Genomic DNA, 21,074 nt, shown 5'->3' on the forward strand with positions numbered 1-21,074 from the left:
CGCGCGCGCGCCAGGCCGGCCCCCTCCTTGGCGGCGCTCCGCGCTCGCAGCACATGGTCGGCGGCGGCGCGCCCCCGAGGCCGGCGGAGACCGGCTGCAGCCGGTATAGGATAAGAGATAGGCAGCGACGCGGGGCCGGGGCGCGGGCGGCGGCACGCACGGCCCGGGCGGAGGCGGCCGGGTGGGGGGCGGGGGGAGGGTGTGGCCCGGGTGGCGGCGGCGAGGGAGTGGGTGGGGGGCCAGGGTGCTCCGGCTCACCGGCCGGCCAGAGCCAACTTGGGATAGACTCGGGTCCACGCCCTAAGGGGTTAATCCTTTTCTCATGTTACCGAGCGGCTTATAAGGAGGGGGAGGCCAAGCCTCCGCCTTATTGGGAGCCTTTTGGGGTTTATTCTCTTCCCTTCTAACTTGGTGAGTTGGTTTTATTATTTTACATGTTTAAAAGTTTGATTGTGGGGCATGGATTGTTTTTTAAAAATATATGTGTTGGGGCGGGGAGGCGGAGGAAACGACTTAACATTTTAGCATTTTGGAGAGATTTTTTTTCCGAAAAATATTCTGACAGTTAGGAATGTTCAGGGCCACCAGGATTACGCGCTCTTGCCAGTGTGGGCAGCTGAGAGTTGACTGTCCATGACCCTGCTATAGTTGGGGTCCGGGGAGATACCTGGCCGGGTCTTTGAGTGCCCCCCACCCCGGGTGAGGGGCTCCAGGCTGTCGGGGGAGTCAGGGGCGGCGGGCTCAGCCCGGCTGTGGATTTCCCGCATGAAGTTGCGTGCGCGTCTCTAGAGCGAAATGTCAGAGGTACCTTCCTTCCCCAGACTCGCGCGCGCACGCAGAGCGGCCACTGAGGCAGCGCGAGGAAAAGTGGGTCTCCCGGTCTCCATCCCCGACACACCATCCCGCGGCCGCCCGTGTCTACCCCGGGGGAGGGCAGGGATCTCCCCCTGGAGCGCGGGTCCCACACCTGGACGTTCTGAACTGTCAGCGGCTGACGGCGGGTCCCGCGCAACTTCCAGGGTTCTCTTGGGCTGCCAACCGCAGGAAAGCGCTGGTGTAGCTGAGCAGTGCTGGAGCCAGAGAGGATGGTTTTGCAGAGGAAATGGGTTATTTCTTTCTGGGTGGTTTTCATTCCCTTCACCCCCAGCAGACAGGTGAAGAAGTTTGTTAGGTAGCTGGTAAAAAGTCACCAAACACGGTGGGGCCAGTTTGGGGAATAAGCTCCCGGGAGGCAGCTGGGGGAGAGCATTTACAGCTCGGTCAACCTGGAAGCCCGGGTGGTTCCTATCTGGGATAGATTCTCCCCAGAACTTAACTGTTTTTTGCAAATCATAGTGAGACGGGTGTCTTGTGGGGTGGGGGGAGCCAATTTTTATGCTGAGATCTGTGATGTGTCTCCCCATGGCCCAAGCACTATTATGTGGCATTTGGGGGTCACCAATGCATCCTGCAGATGAACACAGTAGAAACACCTCTTCGTGTAATTAAGGGAAGGCTGTCCAAGATAGAAACTGACAGTATGTAAATAAACAATGCAGCCAAGTGGAAAAACTCCTATCTTAATGAGTACGGTAACCCTGAGTTTTCCTTCTGTGGTTTCCAAAACAGGACTTTCCTCAGTGGAACTCCTGAGGAGGACACTTAAATTAGGGGCTCCGGTTTCAACATCATGGTCTTGCAAAATGGGCGAATTGGTTGTATCCAATGATTCAACGCTGCTGAGACAGCCGTCCAGGTTGGGTTTGGGGCTTTTTTCAGAGAGAGAATTCAAACCAACTTCATCCAGATACAGATTGGTTTGGACAACTAGGGCCTGAGACGCTTGGTCAAAAGCTCTTCTCCAGGCTGGTCTTTAAAAACACTGGAGGGTCCCCGTGCATTTGCTCAAGCTCTGCCTACATGCACGGCAGCCATCCTGCTTCCATCTAAAAAGCCTGCATTTTGAACTCTTCTCTGAACTGACCCTCAACTAGCACTCAGAAGGTCTATAATCCAATATGATGCCCTTAGGTCAAATCTTTTCTCAGCAAATTAAATCACAGTGAAGATCCCACGTAGATCAGATTTCCAAGCCTTAGCAGAATACTCATTTATTTATTTATATTTTCATTCTTGAATTTTTATTTATTTATTTACTTACTTACTTATTTTGGTACCTGGGATTGAACCCAGGGAGGGCTTAACCACTGAATCACAACCTCAGTCCTTTTTTATTTTGAGATAGGATCTCACTAAATTGATTAGGGCCGAACTAAGTTGATGAGGCTGGCTTTAAACTTTTCGATCCTCCTCCCTCAGCCTCTCAAGTCCCTGGGATCACAGGTATGTGTCCCACGCCCAACCTTTTTATTTATTGGTATTAGAGATTGAACCCAAGGGCACTTAACCACAGCCCTATTCCAGCCCATATTTTTTATTATTATTTTTAAAACATTTGAGACAGGATCTCCCTAAGTTGCTTAGGGCCTCTCTAAGCTGCTGAGGCTGGCTTTGAACTTCCAATCCTCCTGCCTCAGACTCCTGAGCAGCTGAGATTACAGGAATGGTCCACCACACCCAGCCTCAATACCCATTGACTTAAGGGGACACCTTTTTCCCCCTACTTTTCTTTCTTTTTCTTTCTCTTTTTGAGACAAGGTCTTGCTGAGTTACCGAGGCTGACCCAGAATTTACAATCCTCCTGCCTCAGCCTTCAGAGGTGCTGGGATTATGGGAGAGTGCCACCACCCCAGCTCTTTTCTTCAAGGAGATACGTAGATAGCCAATTACCAGGAAATATTCCAAACTGCTTAGTACATTTTGTTATTCTGATTCCTTCAGAAGAACATTGGGGTGCAGGAAAGTTAACTTCTGGGAACCCGCACTTAGAATTGTAGAATTTACTGCTAGAAAATTGCCAGAGACTTGCCTAGTCTGCTTTTACAGATGATGAAATTTAGGGATGAAGTGATTTCAGCCAATTAAAGATTAACAGATATTCAACTACTGCCTGAAGGCTTGAAAAAAGATAAACCCCTGGGCCTTGCCTTCAAAGGACTTGGGAAGGATGGAGGGTAAGCTGGGGTCAGAGGCTATCAGAACTGCCTTTTCTTAGGACCGGAAGAGATCTGAGATCAAAATCTAGTTCAGTTTCTTCCTTTACCTGTTGGGGACACTGAAAATCAAGAAGTGGTCCACTCAGCTTGCCTTGCCACTTATATCCATAGGAAGCCACCTAGTATTCCTTCCCATGGGGTAAACCACAAAACCAGACAGGTAACTTTCATATTCTAGAATTCACAGAGGCTTCCAAGTAACTAAGCTCAAAATTTAGGCCTCAGTTCTTCGTTGGCAGAGGCAGAGACAACTTGTAAAGCCAGTAAGCCTTTAGCTGAAATGAATGGAAGAAAGAAAAGGAGAAGAGTCTACGAGTTTATTCTATAATCGGGCACTTTTTCATACGTGACTCAGTTTTATAAGGAGGCATTGCATTTTGTTCAGTAAATGTTTAGTGAGCACCTATTATATACCAAATGATGTGTGGGGCACTGGAATTAGAAAGAGCAAGCTGATTACCTTGCAGGTGCCTGCTGTGTGCAAAATGCAGGCATTATCACCTGGTAAGTTTTCAAAACCAGGTTATTCTGTTATGAGGCGATGCTGTGGTCTTACCCTCAAAGCTAGACATAATAGGACATAGGATGTTTCAGATGGTAAAGCCATCAACTTTTGGAGTAGGAGTAGATTCAGGGTGCCTTCTTATCTTTATGATGATCCCAGTAATAAGAAAGGAAAACTGTATCCTCCAAGAACCCAAGAATGTAGGTGAAACTTATATTTGGTTGTGGAGTTTGGTTTGGTCGGGTAGTGGGAACTGAACCCAGGGATGCTTTTATCACTGAGCCACATCCCCAGTCCTTGGGTTTTTTTTTGGTTTTTTTTTTTTTTTTTTTTTTTTTTTTGGTTTTAGAGACAGGGTCCAGCTAAATCACTGTGGCTGGCCTTGAACTTGCAATCCTCCCGCCTCAGCCTACTGAGTCGCTGGGATCACAGGTGTGCACCACCACACGCAGCTTGAAGGTTATATTTGAATCTAGCCACAAAAGAGTAGCACAAACGTAAGGCAAGAGTTTAAAATAAATAAATAAAGGAACTGAATCCTGAAGGTAAACAGAAGTCAAAAGTTCAGTGTCTGCTAAGCAGCTATCATAGATCAGATATAACCAGTGCTCACCCATGTTTGCAATAACCATCTAGCATTTGCTCTTCCCTCTTAGCTCAGTTTGTGCTTGGGCCATGCACCAGGTTTGGCCTGAGAAATCAGTTGGTTACTAGAACTTAGTGCTAAATGCAAAAGTTTCAACTGGTTTTATTTCTAGTTATTGATAGACCTTTATTTTATTTATTCATATGCGGAGCTGAGAACCGAACCCAGTGCCTCACACATGCCAGGCAAGAGCACTACTGCTGAGCCCCAGCCCCAGCTTCAATTTTTAAAGCTCAAAAATGCTGCTTTGTAAGATAGCAGAATCCCTGGGAAGGTCAGGAGATTTGATTCTGAACCATTTTGATCAAGTCCTTTCACTCTCCAGGGCTTGGTTCTCTGAATTTTCAAAATGAGTTGGACAGTACAAAGATGAGCTCCAAACTCCCTTTAGCTTCAACATGCTGTAATTTTTGCACATGTGGTGGAGTACTGGGGATTGAACCCAGGGATGCTTAACCACTAAGCCATATCTCCAGTCCTTTTCATTTTTTATTTTGAGACAGGGTCTTGCTGTGTTGCTTAGGGCCTCACTAAGTTGCTGAGGCTGGCCTTGAACTTATGATCCTCCTGCCTCAGCCTCCCAAGTTGCTGGGATCATAGGTGTTCACCAGTATGCCCAGATCCCAGTGTTTTTGTTCAAATTGATCCTGAGCTCTCCATTAAAACTGTAAGACACGGGGTGCAGTGGCCCACAACGGTAATTCCATCAACTTGGAAGGCTGAGGCAGGAGGATTGCAGGTTCAAGGTTAGCCTCAGCAACTTAGCAAGGCCCTGTCTCAGAATTAAAAGGGCTGGAGATGTGGCTCAGTAATGGAGTATCCCTGGGTTCAATCCCTAGTACCAAAAGAAAAAAAAAAAAAAGATTAGAATCTGGAACCCAACCATGCCAACATGACCTTGGATTTTGTAGCCACATGGTCCTGACAAGGAAACGTGCTGAACTCTAGAAAGATGTGGCTGAATGGTTTTTAACTAGAGAGCATTTTATTCTCAAGGTTTCGTGTCATTATCAATAAATATTTTAGTCCATGGAGGCAGAAACCATCTGTCCGTCTTTTCACTGTAGCGTTCTCACAGTGAAAGCAAAAGATTTTGGCACCTAATAATAGGTACTTCCTTGTTAAAATCAAAGCTGCGTAGGTCGGGAGCAGGGTAGCAGAGAGCGGAGCACTGGATTTTGTGAGCTTACAATTTAATTGAGGAAGTAAGATCAATACCTAAAAGTAAGTGATAGCCCCATCCCTCAAAGACACTGTCCCATGAAGAAGAGCGCCCCTGGAGGCGGCTGGTCAGAGGAAGCCTTAGGGGGAGAGGGGCCTGGATGGCCACAGGCTGGGTGGCTGCAGACCCCAGGGCCACTAGGAGCCCGTTTTAACCCTGGCAGGTGAGTCGAGTCTTGGAACCAGAAGAAACTCAGCTCCCAAGACAGGTTGGGATCCAATGGCGAGGGATATTGACCGTCTGCCTAATGAGTGGGTCTCATCCTCCAGCAAAAGGAAAGTCATTGGAAAAACAGCAGGAAAAAAAAAATGGCCCGATGATGCAGTATTTCCAAAGGTCCATCGAACCAGACAGACGCGGGGAGCCAGTTTAGAGGCTATTAAAGGAGCCGTGGGCTTCACAGGGGAAAGTTCAAACCTGCGGCCCTGTGCATGGGACCAAGGCCAAGGTCTTGACTGCCGCAGGCCCCCCACCGCCCTCTCCTTCCCCAGCACGCCCTCCCCAGGGCTGCTGTCACTCCTCTGCCCCAGCAGCCTCCTCTGGAAAGGCTAGCCAGGGCGGGCTGTTGTGAAAGCCCTTTGCTGGAGGGCTCCGGCCCACTTAGGTCAGTTGCTTCCTGTGTGGGAGACGGACGGTGACGCTAGCTGTCAGCCTGCATCTGGAGCGCTCTCACCGCCCGGCCACCTTTCCATTTGCCCTCAGGCATGACACAGCGTGCCCACACGGGCCTTTGCTGCAGAGAGCACAGGCTTCTTGAAGCATCTTACGCCCTATTTCACGCGTCCACGTATTTTAACAGTACCAGAGTGCAAAGAGTGGGCGCTGGGGTCCTTGCCACGGACCAGGCTGCTAAGCGAATGGAGATGTGAAGCTCGGTCGGATTTTTTTGTGCAGATGACTGATTTCTGCAGTCCTGGCGACTGAACCCAGGGGTGCTCTACCCTGTGCCACGTCCCCAGCCCCCCATTTTTTAATATTTTATTTTGAAATAGGATCTTGCTAACTTGCTGAGGCTGACTTCAAACTTGAAGTCCTCCTGACTCAGACTCCTGGGAAGCTGGGATGACAGGTGTGCGCCCCTGCACCCCAGCTTGCCGTTTCAGATTTTATGAAGTCAAGATTATTAAAACTTATGACCAGGAATCGCAAGCCTACTGCACAGCCGAGCTTATATCCTGTTATTTTTCAGTTGCCTGCATTACCGGGAAGACCTTTCCCTTAGCAATGCTTGCACCCTAAAAATTCACCTGTTCATAGCTCTATAATTAATTGTAAAGAATTCTCAAACTTGAGGTTGGTGGCCATTAAGAACTCTCATGGCCCTGAGTTCTTTATTATTATAAATATCATTAATTTTTAGTTGAGCTAAAAGATATACATATATAAAATATATAACATATAAAATATATCATTGCTTGAAAGTAAACGTAACTTCAAAGACTTTGCAGAATTCACATGCTAGAGTCCACTCAAGAAGACTCAGGTTAAACCCGCCTCCTCCCACACTGAACAGTGTCACCTCTTTCTTTGTGGTGTTACGGCTCAGGTCTGCTCGACCAGCGTTTGTTGCAGTTTGAATGGAAAGGCCTAGGGAGGTCAGGGGTAGCTGGTGCCCAGACAGGGCATTGCCCAGACAGGTTAATTAGTCACTGCATTCTCGAAGACTTGTCATGTGCTCTGAAACTGAGTAGCTAATACACCAAGTGGGGATCACCTTTAAGGAAAGAACGCGGAACAAACTGTCAGAAGACAGGATTTCCATAGTTTGGCCCATAGGTAGGTTCTGACCACATAGGTACAGCTACATGGGAGCCCAAATCAGAATCCGAATGTTGCTTAGTGAGTGCAAAATGGGAGCACGAAGACTTGGATGATCCCAATGGCCTGTGGCATCCAGCAGGACACATACAATGTCTCAAGCCATTGTCTTGTGGAAGGTGCCAGATGAACTGTCAGTGTTGCCCCTTCGGCTTCCCTGTTTGAAGGTTCACTTCTTAGTTTTTTGATTTTGCAGTACTAGGGATTGAACCCAGGTTCAATCCTCAGCTCTAGGTTCAGTCCTCAGCCTTTTTATTTGAAATTTCAATCCTCAGCCTTTTTATTGAGGCAGCATCCTCAGCCCTTTTATTTTGAGACAGTCTCACCGAGTTGCCCGGGCTGGCCTCAAATTTGCAATCCTCCTGCCTCAGCCACCTCAAGTGGGCAAATGATAGATGTGCACCACTGGGCCTGGCTCCTAGGCTTAATTTCTAATGAGCATTCCTTAGGGCCAGCTCAGCCTGTCTCTGCCTCACTTGTCTTTAAGGTTAGCATCAGTACTGGGGCCACTCTGCTTTACTGGGCTCAGTGCTGCACACCTGTCATCCCAGCAACTCAGGAGCCATCACAACTCAGGAGGCAGGAGGATCACAATTTGGAGTCCAGCCTCAGCAAATTAGGGAGAGCCTGTCTCAAAAAAAAAAAAAAAACACACCTGGGAATGTAGTTCAAAGATAGGTGGGCAGACAAATAGATATTAAATTGTCTAAAGATGATACAAACTGCATAATTTAAATATCCAACAACCTAAGAAGTGTGGTGTCTCTTATCATTTGCTCAAGATCAGCCCTCCTGCTATTGCTGATCTAATTTAAAAAAAAAAAAAAAAACCTTTTTATTTCAGGTTAAGAATGACCCAGATGAAATCAAAGCTTTGTTCCAGAGCCAATGTGTACACTCAAGTGCCTGACGGAGGATGGGGCTGGGCGGTAGCTGTTTCTTTTTTCTTCGTGGAAGTCTTTTCCTATGGTATCATCAAGACCTTCGGCGTCTTCTTTAATGACTTGATGAACAGTTTTGATGAATCCAACAGCACGATCTCATGGATAGTGTCAATATGTGTCTTCGTCTTAACGTTTACAGGTTAGTATGTCTTTCGGCCCAGCCACGATGTAAGCACCTGCCCCTTTCAATCTGCCTGACGATGTGACGGGAGCAGGTGTGTTTGTGATGTCCTGGGCCCTTTCTGGTTTCAATTAAGTAATAGTTTTCAGAGGGTCGGGATTGGCAAGAAACAAGAGGCATTTGACGAAAGCCTTCCTTATAGCTTAAGGATTCAGGAGTGCCCTTGAGGATCGCAGCGAAACCAGTTCTATGAAGATATGCACAGTCATTGTCTAAAGAAGAGGCATCCCAAATGCCTGACATTCAAAGCCCTGGTCTCATAGAAAACATGCTTTGAAAACAGGCCGGAAACATATACATGTGGCTACGTGCAGAAGAGAGGTGGGGGAGGGGTAAAAAGGTATACAGTGGGCCCTCCCTATGCAGGGGTTCCTCTCCCACAGATTCGACCAATTGCAGATTGAAAATGGTGTTTTGCAACCTGCAGCACCACGGCCTTAGGCCTGCGGTGGTGGTGCCTGCTTTAAGCCTGCCCTGACTTCTATTCCCTAACAGATACAGTATAACAACTATATATGTGTTACGTACATTGTATCAGGTAACATAAGTAATCTAGAGGTGATTTCAAGTAAGGAGAATATATGCCTAGGTAAATATCATGCCATTTTTATGTAAGGGACTGGAGTATCCCTGGATTTTGGTGTCCTGGGGGTGGGGACGGGTCCTAAAACCATCCCCTATGGCTACCGAGGAACCACTGTAAGATCACAGTGTCCTAAAGAACACTGAATTCCAAATGCCTGATTCCCTAAAGGGCCTTAATGAGTCATCCTTGTGTAGTAGTCTCAGATCCAACAGCATAAAATAAATGGGGTTTTAGGATCATCGTTAACAGACTGCTTTTCACCAGGTCCTGCGTGGCCTCCTTGGACTTACATGCTAAGGCTGCTGCACTCATCTGTCCATCAGAGGCAATGCTGAGGCTTTCCTGAGAGGACAAAGCCGCAGGGTAGGGCTCCTGTCGGAGAGCCAGCCAGGCCAGCCTTACGCACGACTTCACCCTGATGTCCTTTCATTCAACCATTATGATCACTGAAGTTAAGCCTTCTAACTGTAGTTCGGTTTTACCCATATAGTGTCTTAAAAGGCTGCCGTGTGGGTTTTTACCATCTGGAGAGAGCAGGAATCTCTCTTGCTGGTCTTCATACCGTCTCTTATTTATAAGTTTGATTAACTAGATCCTACTTTCATTTTTATTTTTATTATAATATCATCATTGCAATGACTAGGGATTGAGTCCAGGGCCTTGTGCATGTGAGACAAGCACTCTACCAACTAAGCTATATCCCCAGCTCATTTTAATTATTAAGACTTCCTTTCCAAACTGTGGAATGCTCACTTACTGAGGAAGATAATTTAAATAAATGAGAACCAAAATTTTACATTTTGATAATCTAAAGAAAATGAAAACATAAATGCTTAAATCTGAGCTCTTTAATAGGCAAAGCTAACAGTGCAGTCAACTCCAGTTAATACGACGATACCAGAAAGTCATTCTAAATAATATTCCAGCTGTTAAGACTTTGAGACAACATACCAGCTCAAAATGATGGCAGGGATTTCATCATTAGCTCTGTTCAATATTAATTTGCATGTTTACACCTAACGATAGATACACAGGACTAAGCCCAACAAAACCGAGTCCCTTTTCCCCACCCTTCTGTTCAGCACGTTCCTCTTTGACCAGGCTCTCAAAAGTTCACCTGTCTCACTGTACTCAAGGCAATATTAAGTCGCATGGAACCAGGAAACTCATCTGCTAAACTGAAGGGTCCCAGGGGAGAAAGCCTATAGACCTGAGCACATGGTCCATCAGCCACTCTGGAGTCACCTGCCCCATTGCTAGCCCTTTCCAGGTGTGAACTGAGTAGAGGGGGGAATGATCCAAGCAATCATAGGAAAAGCAGGTGTCTGCTTTTTGTTTTGTTTTGTTATAGTAGAGCTACAAGCCCAGCCCCTTTTATTTACTTTATTTTGAGACCCCCATTGGCCTCAAACTTGTGTTCCTCCTGCCTCAGTTACAAAGTTTTGCTGAGACCACAGGCATGTGTCACCTTAACCAGCAAGGGGAAACCACAATTTTTATAATAGAATAACATAAATGCATATTTAATTTTGGAGATGCTCATGGTAGGCTGAGATCTAAAAATATAGATATAAATTTCAAATATCTAAAAATAGAGATATAATCTAAAAAGATAGAGATATAAATTTTATCCTGTTATTCTGTGCTGAGGATCAAACACAGGGCCCCATGCATGCAAGGCAAGCTCTCTGCCCCAGGGCTACACCCCCAATCTCTCTGCCGTTTACTTTTTTTGGCACTGGGGGTTGAATCCAGGGGTGCTCTACCACTGAGCTATATCCCCAACCCTATTTACTTATTATTTATTTGTCTGTTTATTGAGACAGTGTCTTAGTTGCCTGGGCTGTCCTCCAACGTGCAGTCCTCCTGCCTCAGCCTCCTGAGTAACTGGGATCACAGGTGTGCACGCCCACACCCGGCTATACCTTGGATTTCTCTTTAAAGATCCCAGAAAATCTTGTTTCATTTGAACAAATTCTAAAATAATTTTTGAACTGGCCTCAGTCGCCACCACATGAAATGTAGTGTGTGTTTGACATCCTCGCTCCCTGTTCAAAACTGGGGGGCGGGGGTAGGAATCTCCCTGGAGCCGACCCTCCAGCCTCCAGGAATAAACGGGTCATTTGGGGTCATTCTGATGTTGTTGTCCCTTTCCTGCAGCTCCCCTGTCCACCATTCTGAGCAACCGCTTTGGACACCGGCTGGTGGTGATGGCAGGAGGGCTGCTGGTCAGCACCGGGATGGTGGCCGCCTCCTTCTCCCAGAAGGTTTACCACATGTACATCACCATCGGGCTCATCTCGGGTGAGTGTCCCCAGCTCAGATGTTCAGAGACACCTAGTCTGAAGGACAAGGAAGGGCGGGAAGACATGAAGCCCAAATCCTCTTTTTCCTCTCTCTAGTTCTTTAATATTAATAACAGTTGGGATCAGGGGTCTTGAGGTTTCCCGCCCCCGTGTAGACTGCAGGGGCCAGGGAAGCTTATTTTCAAGTGCCCCAGAGGTTTTGTTTCTTCTTCTTTTAATATTTACCAGCGATGAAGATCAGCTGCTCTTTTGCTCTAGTATGCAACCAAGACGTCATTTCACAACCCAAGACTTCCAAAAGGAGTGCAGACCTTGCTCCTGACTGATCTGAGGTGGCTAGTTCAATCTGCATACTTCCGTGGTTTCATGTTTACCCCTGCCAAAAGACATATTTATTTCCCAATATAAATCCTAGTTTTTATTGCTCCTAACTTCCCCAAACAACTATGAACAGCTTTATTAATTTATTAATAACCTTATTAATTTTCCAGTGCTGGGGATCACACTCAGAGCCTTGTGCATGCCACGGAGCTGCATCGCCAGCCCTCTGTATTGTCTGAGATAGGATCTCACTGACTTGCCCAGGCTGACCTCAAATTTGACAACTTTCCTGCCTCACCCTCCCAAGTACTTAGGATTACAGAATGTCCCGATGCCCAATGCACCCAGCTTCTCTCGACTTTTCATAAACCCACTTTTCTTTGCTACGATACCTTTCTCCAGGATGAATTACAGGGCTCGCAGAACACTTCTTATTCTAAAAACCTACACACAGAAACCCTCAATCTTTTCTTCCTTCCCACCCTCCCCAACCCCCCTACCCCACCCCCCAGTACTGGGGATTGAACCAAGGGGCGCTGTACCACTGAGTTACATCCCCAGCCCTCTTTACTTTGAGACAGTTGCTGAGGCTGGCCTCGACATGTGATCTCCTGCCTCGGCCTCCCGAGGTGCTGGATTACAGGTGTGCACCATCACACCCTGCGGAGCCCTGTGTCTCTGGACACACCCTTCAGGGTCCGTCAGTGCGTGGCTCTCACGGCTCCTTCTCTCCCTCACAGGTCTGGGCTACTGCTTTAGCTTTCTGCCCACCGTCACCATTCTGTCACAATACTTTGACAAAAGACGCTCAGTAGTCACCGCTGTCGCTTCTACGGGAGAATGTTTCGCCGTGTTTGCTTTTGCACCAGGTAGGTGATGGCAGCTGTCTTGTGGAAGGGGGGAGCTACTCTGAATATCAGGTCGGAGAGAATTTATGTCAGTAGGAAGCTACACATTCCATGATAAGGCTTTTTCTTGAAATATGCAAAATCGTTCCAAAATAATTTCGTGATTTGTATATTTTATTTCTGTTACTTTTCGAATGTGGATTTAAGTCATGCTAGTGAAGTCCGTTTTATGTGTATATGGATAATCTCACAGCAAAAATATCACCCTTTGTTTCCCTAATTCAATGTCCACATGTGAATTACAAGAAAACTAAAGCAGTAGGCAGGTAACTGTGGAGTCTAGGATGCGTCCTTTCCCAGTTCATGACGATCCTGCCCACGGACTGCACTTGGCGGGTAGGAGACACAGGCAGGAGCCTTTAGGAGTGACATGTCCCAATGCTGGAGCTTCCAGATGGTTCTGAGAGCTGACTGCATGTGTGCTGTCACAGGTCCAGAGAGCGAGAGGCACGTTAACTGGGAGGACCGAGTGGGGGGCCACCGCAGTATTGGTTTTCCACTTTGCTGTCGGTTTAGAAATTTTCCAAATGAAATGTTGAGGGGAGAAACCATCAGTGGACTGTGAGTGTCTGAGGGTGGAGACAGTCCTGCTCAGCCTTGTGTCCTGGTTCTGGGCACATCCCTGGCCCCTTGTGGGCGCTCAAGAAATGGTGCACGGAGAAAGGGAAATTGGACCAGTTATTGCCAGATGGGGACAGAGCTCGAAGCTCGACGCTCCTTGGCAAGTCTAAGCCTTCCCTGTTAATGGGAGGAACCATAGGTCTGAGATAAAGGCCACATCCCAGCCCTTTTTATTTTTTGATTTTGAGACAGGGTCTCACTGAGTTGTTTAGGACCTCGCTGAGTTGCTGAGGCTGGCTTCAAGCTTGCCATCCTCCTGCCTCAGCCTCCTGCGGATTACAGGCGGGCACCACCACACACAATTTATTTTTTATTTAATCCACTACTCCTAAGGACTGAATGAGTGGGTGTGCAAGGATACGTACGGCTCCGTGATTGGTGAATTCTGTTTGTAAGAGGCCAGAGAATAAATTGTTTAGGCTTTGTGGATTATACAGTCTCTTCCACAACTCCTAGAATGTGTTTTGACATATCATCCATACATGGAGTGTAACTTCCCGTTCTTGTGGTTGTACATGATGGGGAGCCACACTGGTTGTGAATTCACATTCGAATGTAGGAAAGTTATGTCCAGTTCATTCTGTCTTTCCCATTCCCATCCCCCATCCTTTCTCCCATTTCTATCCTCCCTCTCTTCCCCCCATTCTCCCCTGTCCACTCCCAGTGAACCTCCACTCCACTGCCCCTAGTGTGAGTCACTATTCACATATCAGAGGGAACATTCAGCCTTTGTTTTTTGTTTTTTTTTTTTTGGGGGGGGGGGATTCTCTTATTTCATTTAGCAAGATATTATCCAGTTCCATCCATTTACTGGCAAATGCCATAATTGCATTCTTCTTTATGGCTGATTAATATTCCATTGTGTATATGTACTAAATTTTCTTTATCCATTCAACCATTGAAGAACTCCTAGGTTGCTCCCATAGCTTAGCTATTGTGAATTGAGCTGCTATAAACATTGATGTGACTGATTTTAAGTCCTTTGGGTATATGCCATAGAGTGGGATCACTGGGTCAAATAGTAGCTCCATTCCAAGTTTTCTGGGGACTCTCCATACTGCTTTCCAGAGTGTTACCCCAATTTGCAGTCCCACCGGCAGTGTATGAGTGAACGTTTTCCTCACATCCCTGTCAACATTGTTACTTGTATTCTTGATAATTGCCATTCTGACCGAAGTGAGATGAAAATCTCAGTGTAGTTTCAATTTGCATTTCTCTACTGCTAGTGACGTTGTCATATATTTGTTGACCATCATATTTCTTGAAGTGTCTGTTCATTTCCTTTGCCCATTTGTTGATTGAGTTATCTGTTTGGTTGAAATTTTTTGAGTTTTTTTTTTTTAATTATTTTTTAGTTGTGGTGGGACAAAATACCTTTATTTTATTTATTTTTATGTGGTGCTGAGATCAAACCCAGGGCCCTGCACATGCTAGGCAAGTGCTCTACCTCTGAGCCACAACCCCAGCCCCTCGAGTTCTTTATATAACCTGCAGAATAATGTTATGTCTGAGGTGCAGGTGGCAAAGATTTTTCTCCCATTCTGTAGGCTCTCTCTTCCTATTCTTGATTGTTTCTTTTGCTGTGAAGAAGCTTTTAGTTTGATACAATTCTATTTATTGATTCTTGATTTTACTTCTTACACTTTAGGAAGAATTTGGTTCCTGAGCCGACACGACAAGAGATTTGGTCCTACTTTTTCTTCTAATAGGCCGAGGGTCTGTGGTCCAATGCCTAGGTCCTTGATCTACGTTGTGTTGAGTTTTGTGCTGAGAGATGTGGGCCTAATTTAATTTTATTACATATGGATTTCTAATTTTCCCAGCACCATTTGTTGAAGAGGTTGTCTTCTCCAATATGCGTTTAAGGCAGCTTTGCCTAGTATGGGATAACTGTATTTATGTGCGTTTCTCTCTGTGTCTTCTGTTCTGTTCCATTGGTCTTCATGTCTGTTTTGCTGCCAATACCGTGCTGAATGGATGTTTAAGTTACTCTAGCTCTGTAGTATAATTTAAGGTCTGTTCTCATGATGCCTCCTATTTCACTTTTCTCACTGAGGATTGCTTTGGCTATTCGGGGCCTCTTATTTTTCCAAATTAATTTCATGACTGCTTTTTCTATTTCTATGAAGAACATCATTTTGGAATTTTAATAGGAATTGCATTAAAATCTGTATAATGCTTTTGGTAATGTGGCCATTCTGACAATATTAATTCTGCCTATCCAAGAACAACGGAGATCTTTCCATCTTCTAAGGTCTTCTTCAATTTCCTTCTTCAGTGTTCTGTAGTTTTCATTGTAGAGGTCTTTCACCTCTTTTGTTAGATTTAGTCCCAGATATTTTACTTTCTTTGAGGCCATCGTGAATGGGATAGTTTTCCTAACTTCTCTTTCAGTTAATTCATCACTGTTATATAGGAATGCAATTGATTTATGGATGTTAATTTTGTATCCTGCTACTTTGCTGAATTCATTTATGATTTCTAGAAGTTTTCTGGTGGAATTTTTGGGTCTTCTAAATATAGAATCATGTCGTCAGCAAATAGGGATAGTCTGAATTCTTTTCCTATTTGTATCCTGCTAATTTCTTTCTTCTAATTGCTCAGGCTAGAGTTTCCAGGACTATGTTGAATAGAAGTGGTACAAGAGGCAATCCCTGTCTTGTTCCAGTTTTTAGAGGAAATGCTTTCAATTTCTCTCCGTAGAATGATGTTGGCCTTGGGTTTAGCATATATAGCATTTACAATGGTGAGGTGTGTTCCTACTATCCTTAGTTTTTCTAGTGTTTTGAACGTGAATGGATGTTGTATTTTGTCAAATGCTTTTTCTGCATCTATTGAAATAATCATGTGATTCTTTAAGTCAATTGATGTGATGAATTATATTTATTGATTTCTGTATGTGAACCAACCTTGCATCCCTGGGATGATCCCCACTTGATCATGGTGCACTATCTTTTTAATGTCTTTATATGCGATTTATATTTTATTAAGAATTTTACATCTATTTTCATCAGGGATGTTGGTCTGAAATCTTCTTTCCTTGATGTCTTTATCTGGTTTCTCATTAGTTCAGGGTGATACTGCTTTCATAGAATGAGTTTGGAAGGTTTCCCTCTTTTTCTCATTCATGGAATAACTGGAGGGTTAGGGTTGGCGTTAATTCTTCTTTGAAGGTCTGGTAGAACTCGGCTGAGAATCCGTCTGGTCCTGGGCTTTTCTTTCTTGGTAGGCTTTTGATGGTGTCTTCAGTTTCATCAACTGAAATTCATCTGTTGAAATTTTCTATGTCCTCCTGATTCAATTTGGGTCATGTGTCTCTAGAAATTTGTCAGTATCGTCAAGATTTTTTATAAATTTTCAAAATAGGTTCTGATTATTATCTGTATTTCAGTAGTGTCCCCTGTGATATTTCCTTTTCATCACAAATTTTAGTAATTTGAGTTTTCTTTTTCTTTGTTAACTTAGCTAAGGGACTATCCATTTTATTGATTTTTTTTTTCCAAAGAACAAACTTTTTGTTGGGTTTTTTTGTTTTATTGTTTCCTTTGTTTCAATTTCATTGATTTCAGCTCTGATTTTAATTACTTCCCATCTTCTGCTTTTGGTGTTGATTTGTTCTTTTTTTAGGGCTTTGAGATGTAATGTTAGGTTATTTGTTTGTTGACTGTCTATCGTTTTAATGAATGCAGCGAGTTTTCCTCTTAGCACTGCCTCTTAGACTGTCTTAGAGATTTTGATGTTATATCGCTATTCTCATTTACCCCTAAGTATTTTTTTTTATTATTTCATTCCTGATTTCTACTCTCTGTTCGTCATTCAATAGAGTATTATTTAGTCTCTGGGTGTTAGCAGAGCTTCTATTTTTTATTTTATCATTGATTTCTAATTTCCTTACATTATGACCAGATAGGATAGGGTGCCAGGTATTAACTCTATTTTTTTTTTGGGGGGGAGGGTCCTTATTTCACTTCTCGCATCTCCCTAGAAAACGGCACCTTCCAAAGATCATCTGGAGCCTGGGCTGAACATTTTTATACGTAAGAACTATGATGCACATTCTCCTTATTGATTCATTAAACAAACCAAAACCTAGTCCGTATCCGTGCTCTCCTGGGTCTGGAGCCCCTCACTGACCTCGGGTTTTCTCTCCTTTCTTCGCTGCTGCCTCTGAAGCCATCACGGCTCTCAAGGAGCACATCGGCTGGAGACACAGCCTCCTGTTCGTGGGCCTCCTGCAGCTGAACATCGTCGTCTGCGGGGCACTGCTGAGACCCATCATTATCAGAGGGCCAGTGTCACCGAAAACAGTCACCCACGAAAGCCGGAAAGAAGTGCAATATATGCTTGAAAATGAGAAAACCAGAACCTCAATAGACTCCATTGACTCAGGAGTAGAACTAACTACCTCACCCAAAAATGTGCCTAGTCACACGAACCCAGAACTGGAACCCAGGACTGACCTGCAGCAGACCCTGGTGAAGGCTGGCTCCAAGCCAGGGGACCAGAAAGCCCCGCTGTTAGACTTCTCGATTTTGAAAGAGAAGAGTTTTATCTGTTACGCGTTATTCGGTCTCTTTGCCACCCTGGGGTTCTTTGCCCCTTCCCTGTACATCATTCCTTTGGGCATCAGCCTGGGCATTGACCCAGATCGTGCGGCGTTTTTATTATCGACAATGGCGATTGCTGAAGTTTTTGGTCGGATCGGAGCCGGGTTTGCCCTCAACCGAGAGCCCATCCGAAAGATCTACATTGAGCTCATCTGCGTCATCCTGCTGACCATGTCCCTGTTCGCCTTCACCTTTGCTACTGAATTCTGGGGCCTCATGTCCTGTAGCATATTTTTTGGGTTCATGGTTGGAACTATAGGGGGGACCCACATTCCAATGCTCGCCGAAGATGACGTGGTGGGGATTGAGAAGATCTCTTCTGCCGCTGGAGTCTATGTCTTCATCCAGAGCATCGCAGGGCTGGCAGGCCCACCCCTAGCAGGTAACTTACACCCAGGGCACACACCCTGGTCTACCTCCCCCTGGTTGGTCGTGAGCTTCCTGTTCAAATCATAACTTTAAAATCTACTTCCACTGGGACACTTTTGCTGAATGTTGGAGCTGCCAGGTGTCTGGGACCTGAGCACATTGCAACACTCTGCACACACCTGAGCGATCAGGGCGGAGTACCCCTGCAGGAGGTTACACGTCCAGTTCATATCTTAGATCTGATGTGATGTGTCCTTAAAATTGTCGTGATTAGAAATCTTGCCCTGTTGAAAGGTACGAAAGGGAACGCCAGTAAAAACAATGCAGCTCTTTCCGACATTATCACTTTCTCAAAGAAACACGCACGTACCTGTCCCCACAATTCAGACTCTCTACGGGGACAGACGGAGCCCATGACGAACAGCTTAGCAATTTGTATTTTCAGGTGCTAAGTGTGCCGTGGGTTCGATTTATTTTTTCCCCTCCAATCCAGCATTAGAAAAAAACAAAAGAATAGTGTGTGCACGAGCAGATATTCTAACAACAGATCCCATCGTTACGTGCAGCTACGATGCACCAATCAATGATTGGGGTGGGGGAGAGGAAGGGAGGCACTGAGAAGTTTCTAGCATGTCTGGGCGTCTGGGTGGAGGTGCACAGCATCACAGTGCCACTGCTCTCTTGCAGGTCTGCTGGTGGACCAGAGCAGGATCTACAGCAGGGCCTTCTACTCCTGTGCAGCAGGCATGTCCATAGCTGCAGTGTGCCTCGCCCTGGTGAGACCATGCAAAAGGGGACTGTGCCAGCCTGGGCACTCAGAAGAAGCGCAGGCTGAGCCCCAACGGGGGAAGGCGTTACAAGACATACCCGAAGACTTTCTGGAAATGGATCTTGGGAAAAACGAGCAAAGAACTCAAGTGAAAGTAGAGCCAGTGTAACAGGTTTTCCTGTAACAGCAGCGGCCATGTTGGCTGGGAAGGGGGTGCTGCAAGGACCACAGGGAGGTAGGGGAGCTGACACCCCTTCAGACCTGCATTTTAAAGGGAATGTGTATGCAAACAGCACTACCAACATTTTTTTCTTTTTGCCCTAAATTTTCCTTTTTGCTTATTTTTTTAAGCCAAAACAAAAATAACCAAACTCTCTTCTGTGTATAAATCTGGCTGTATTCAGTAGCAATACAAACTCATAGAAGAACTCTGGTTCTGATCCAGTATTAAAAGAGTGACAATGAATTGGCCGAGTGGTTGGAAGAGCATTCACATGTGATAAACCACTATCTTCTAAAATGACTTCTAGCCCAGGTCATTGAAATGAAATTGCCTATCCCCGCCCAGAAAAAAAAAAATCTTGAATCATTTAAAAGATTTCTGATTTTTCAGAAAGACAAGTAAATTGTTTTTAAAAAGAAGCTGAAAAATACTGAGGTGTCCATTAACAAATTATGGCCTCTGGCTTTCCAAATACTGCACAGAAATGAAATATAGTTTAAGACCAAACATCTGATCAATAAGCAGAAAATTTTAAATATATAACTTGAATGTCATAAATGTGAAGAAGACCACTTCTTTTTATGGCCAGTCATCACCAAAAGTATTTCAATACAGAAGATATGGAATTGCATTCAAAAATGTATTTCCTGTTGCTTTTAATTATTCAGAAATATGTGATTATAATGTCTTTAATTTAAACCACTATTTATTATTAAGTTATTCTAGGATGATTAATCAAAAGAAATAAAACATAATCCGAGACATCAACGGCATTTTTACCTCCTTCCCGCAATCCTTTAAATGCCTCAATAAGTACTTCTTGTCTTATAAAGTTACTCTCATACAAGGCCAAATTGCAATGATCCTTCAATTTGATTAAAGGTAGCGTGTGCTATGTAAAGGGGGAAAATAATGGAGAGCAAATCGCCTTAGCTTTTAAAAGATGATTTCTTTGATCACCTAAGAATACTTGAGGATCTTCTTTGATCAAAATTATAGTTCACTGAATCGTTGAAGCATTTCTGATTTTGTCAAACCTTTACTGTTGAAGAATTTCTGTATTTCATTGGGGAGTAGCAGAGACATTTATGTTACCATCACAAGTTACAAGGTAGAACTCTCGTCTGACCTAGAACTCGATTGTGGCCATTATTGTTTTGGAGTCACACTACATGTATAGTCTTTCTCATTTTAGCAGTTTTCATCAAGAAGATAAGAGGTGGCCTGTTTCCTCACCTGTTTTACTGAACCTCACCCTCCAGGTGGTGATCAGTGCTTGCTGCTCCATCTTTATTCATCTTACTGTTAATTTATGACAACTCAGGGGGAAAAAAATATAACAAGCCTAGTTTGGTTCCAGGTACACACAAGCTTGAATATTTCTGTGCACTGAGATGAAAGTGACATAGTTCATCACCACCGACTACATTTTGTACAGCATTTTATCAGCCATAGAAATAGGACAATCGGTAAAACTTTGGGGAGGGCAAGGGAGGAAATGACAAAGCGTCTGTCCAAAACAGACACACCTAAAACAAGGTGGATGTAGCACACGTCTGCCACGGCTCGGGAACACTCTGAGCCCGGGGCAGGTTTGTAGACCTACATGACTTCAGCACTTTACAACATATTTTGTACTATGAATGTTCAACACAATTTAATATTTATAACTGATTTTTGAGGGATCTGCTCTGTGTCCATTCTGTTAACTGCATGAGAAAAAAAAATATGTATGCCAATTTCAGTATGTCAATTATCAAGATTTTAAATGTTTGGAAGAAAATAAAAAGATTGCTGATTTGTTCTGTATTAGTGACATTCTGGTACTTCTAGATTTGCAATAAATTTATGGCTTTTTATTTAAAGAGACTGATTTTCTTCTGTGGTAAAGTTTTTCAATATAATATTCATTATACACAATGAAAAGTTATAAAAGCTCAAGGACATTCATTT

At 44.6% G+C, this 21,074-nt stretch overlaps 2 protein-coding genes across 6 annotated transcripts in view; one reads left to right on the forward strand and one right to left on the reverse strand.

The window, feature by feature from the left end:
• Positions 1-21,074, reverse strand: part of Arsg (arylsulfatase G) — a 117,344-nt gene that overhangs the window by 89,139 nt on the left and 7,131 nt on the right. The gene's annotated exons all lie outside the window — the stretch shown is intronic.
• Positions 257-20,986, forward strand: Slc16a6 (solute carrier family 16 member 6). The gene is made up of 6 exons (XM_046422665.2): positions 257-411; positions 8,131-8,369; positions 11,158-11,301; positions 12,365-12,493; positions 17,327-18,142; positions 18,817-20,986. Exons 2-6 carry the CDS (start codon positions 8,138-8,140, stop codon positions 19,065-19,067), a joined length of 1,572 nt encoding a protein of 523 aa, XP_046278621.1. The 5' UTR covers positions 257-411; positions 8,131-8,137; the 3' UTR covers positions 19,068-20,986.

This window comes from Marmota monax, unplaced genomic scaffold (assembly GCF_021218885.2).
Source record: "Marmota monax isolate L192 unplaced genomic scaffold, Marmota_monax_Labrador192_F-V1.1 WCK01_AAM20220418_F8-fsc00173, whole genome shotgun sequence".
NCBI classification, from domain to species: Eukaryota; Metazoa; Chordata; class Mammalia; order Rodentia; family Sciuridae; genus Marmota; species Marmota monax.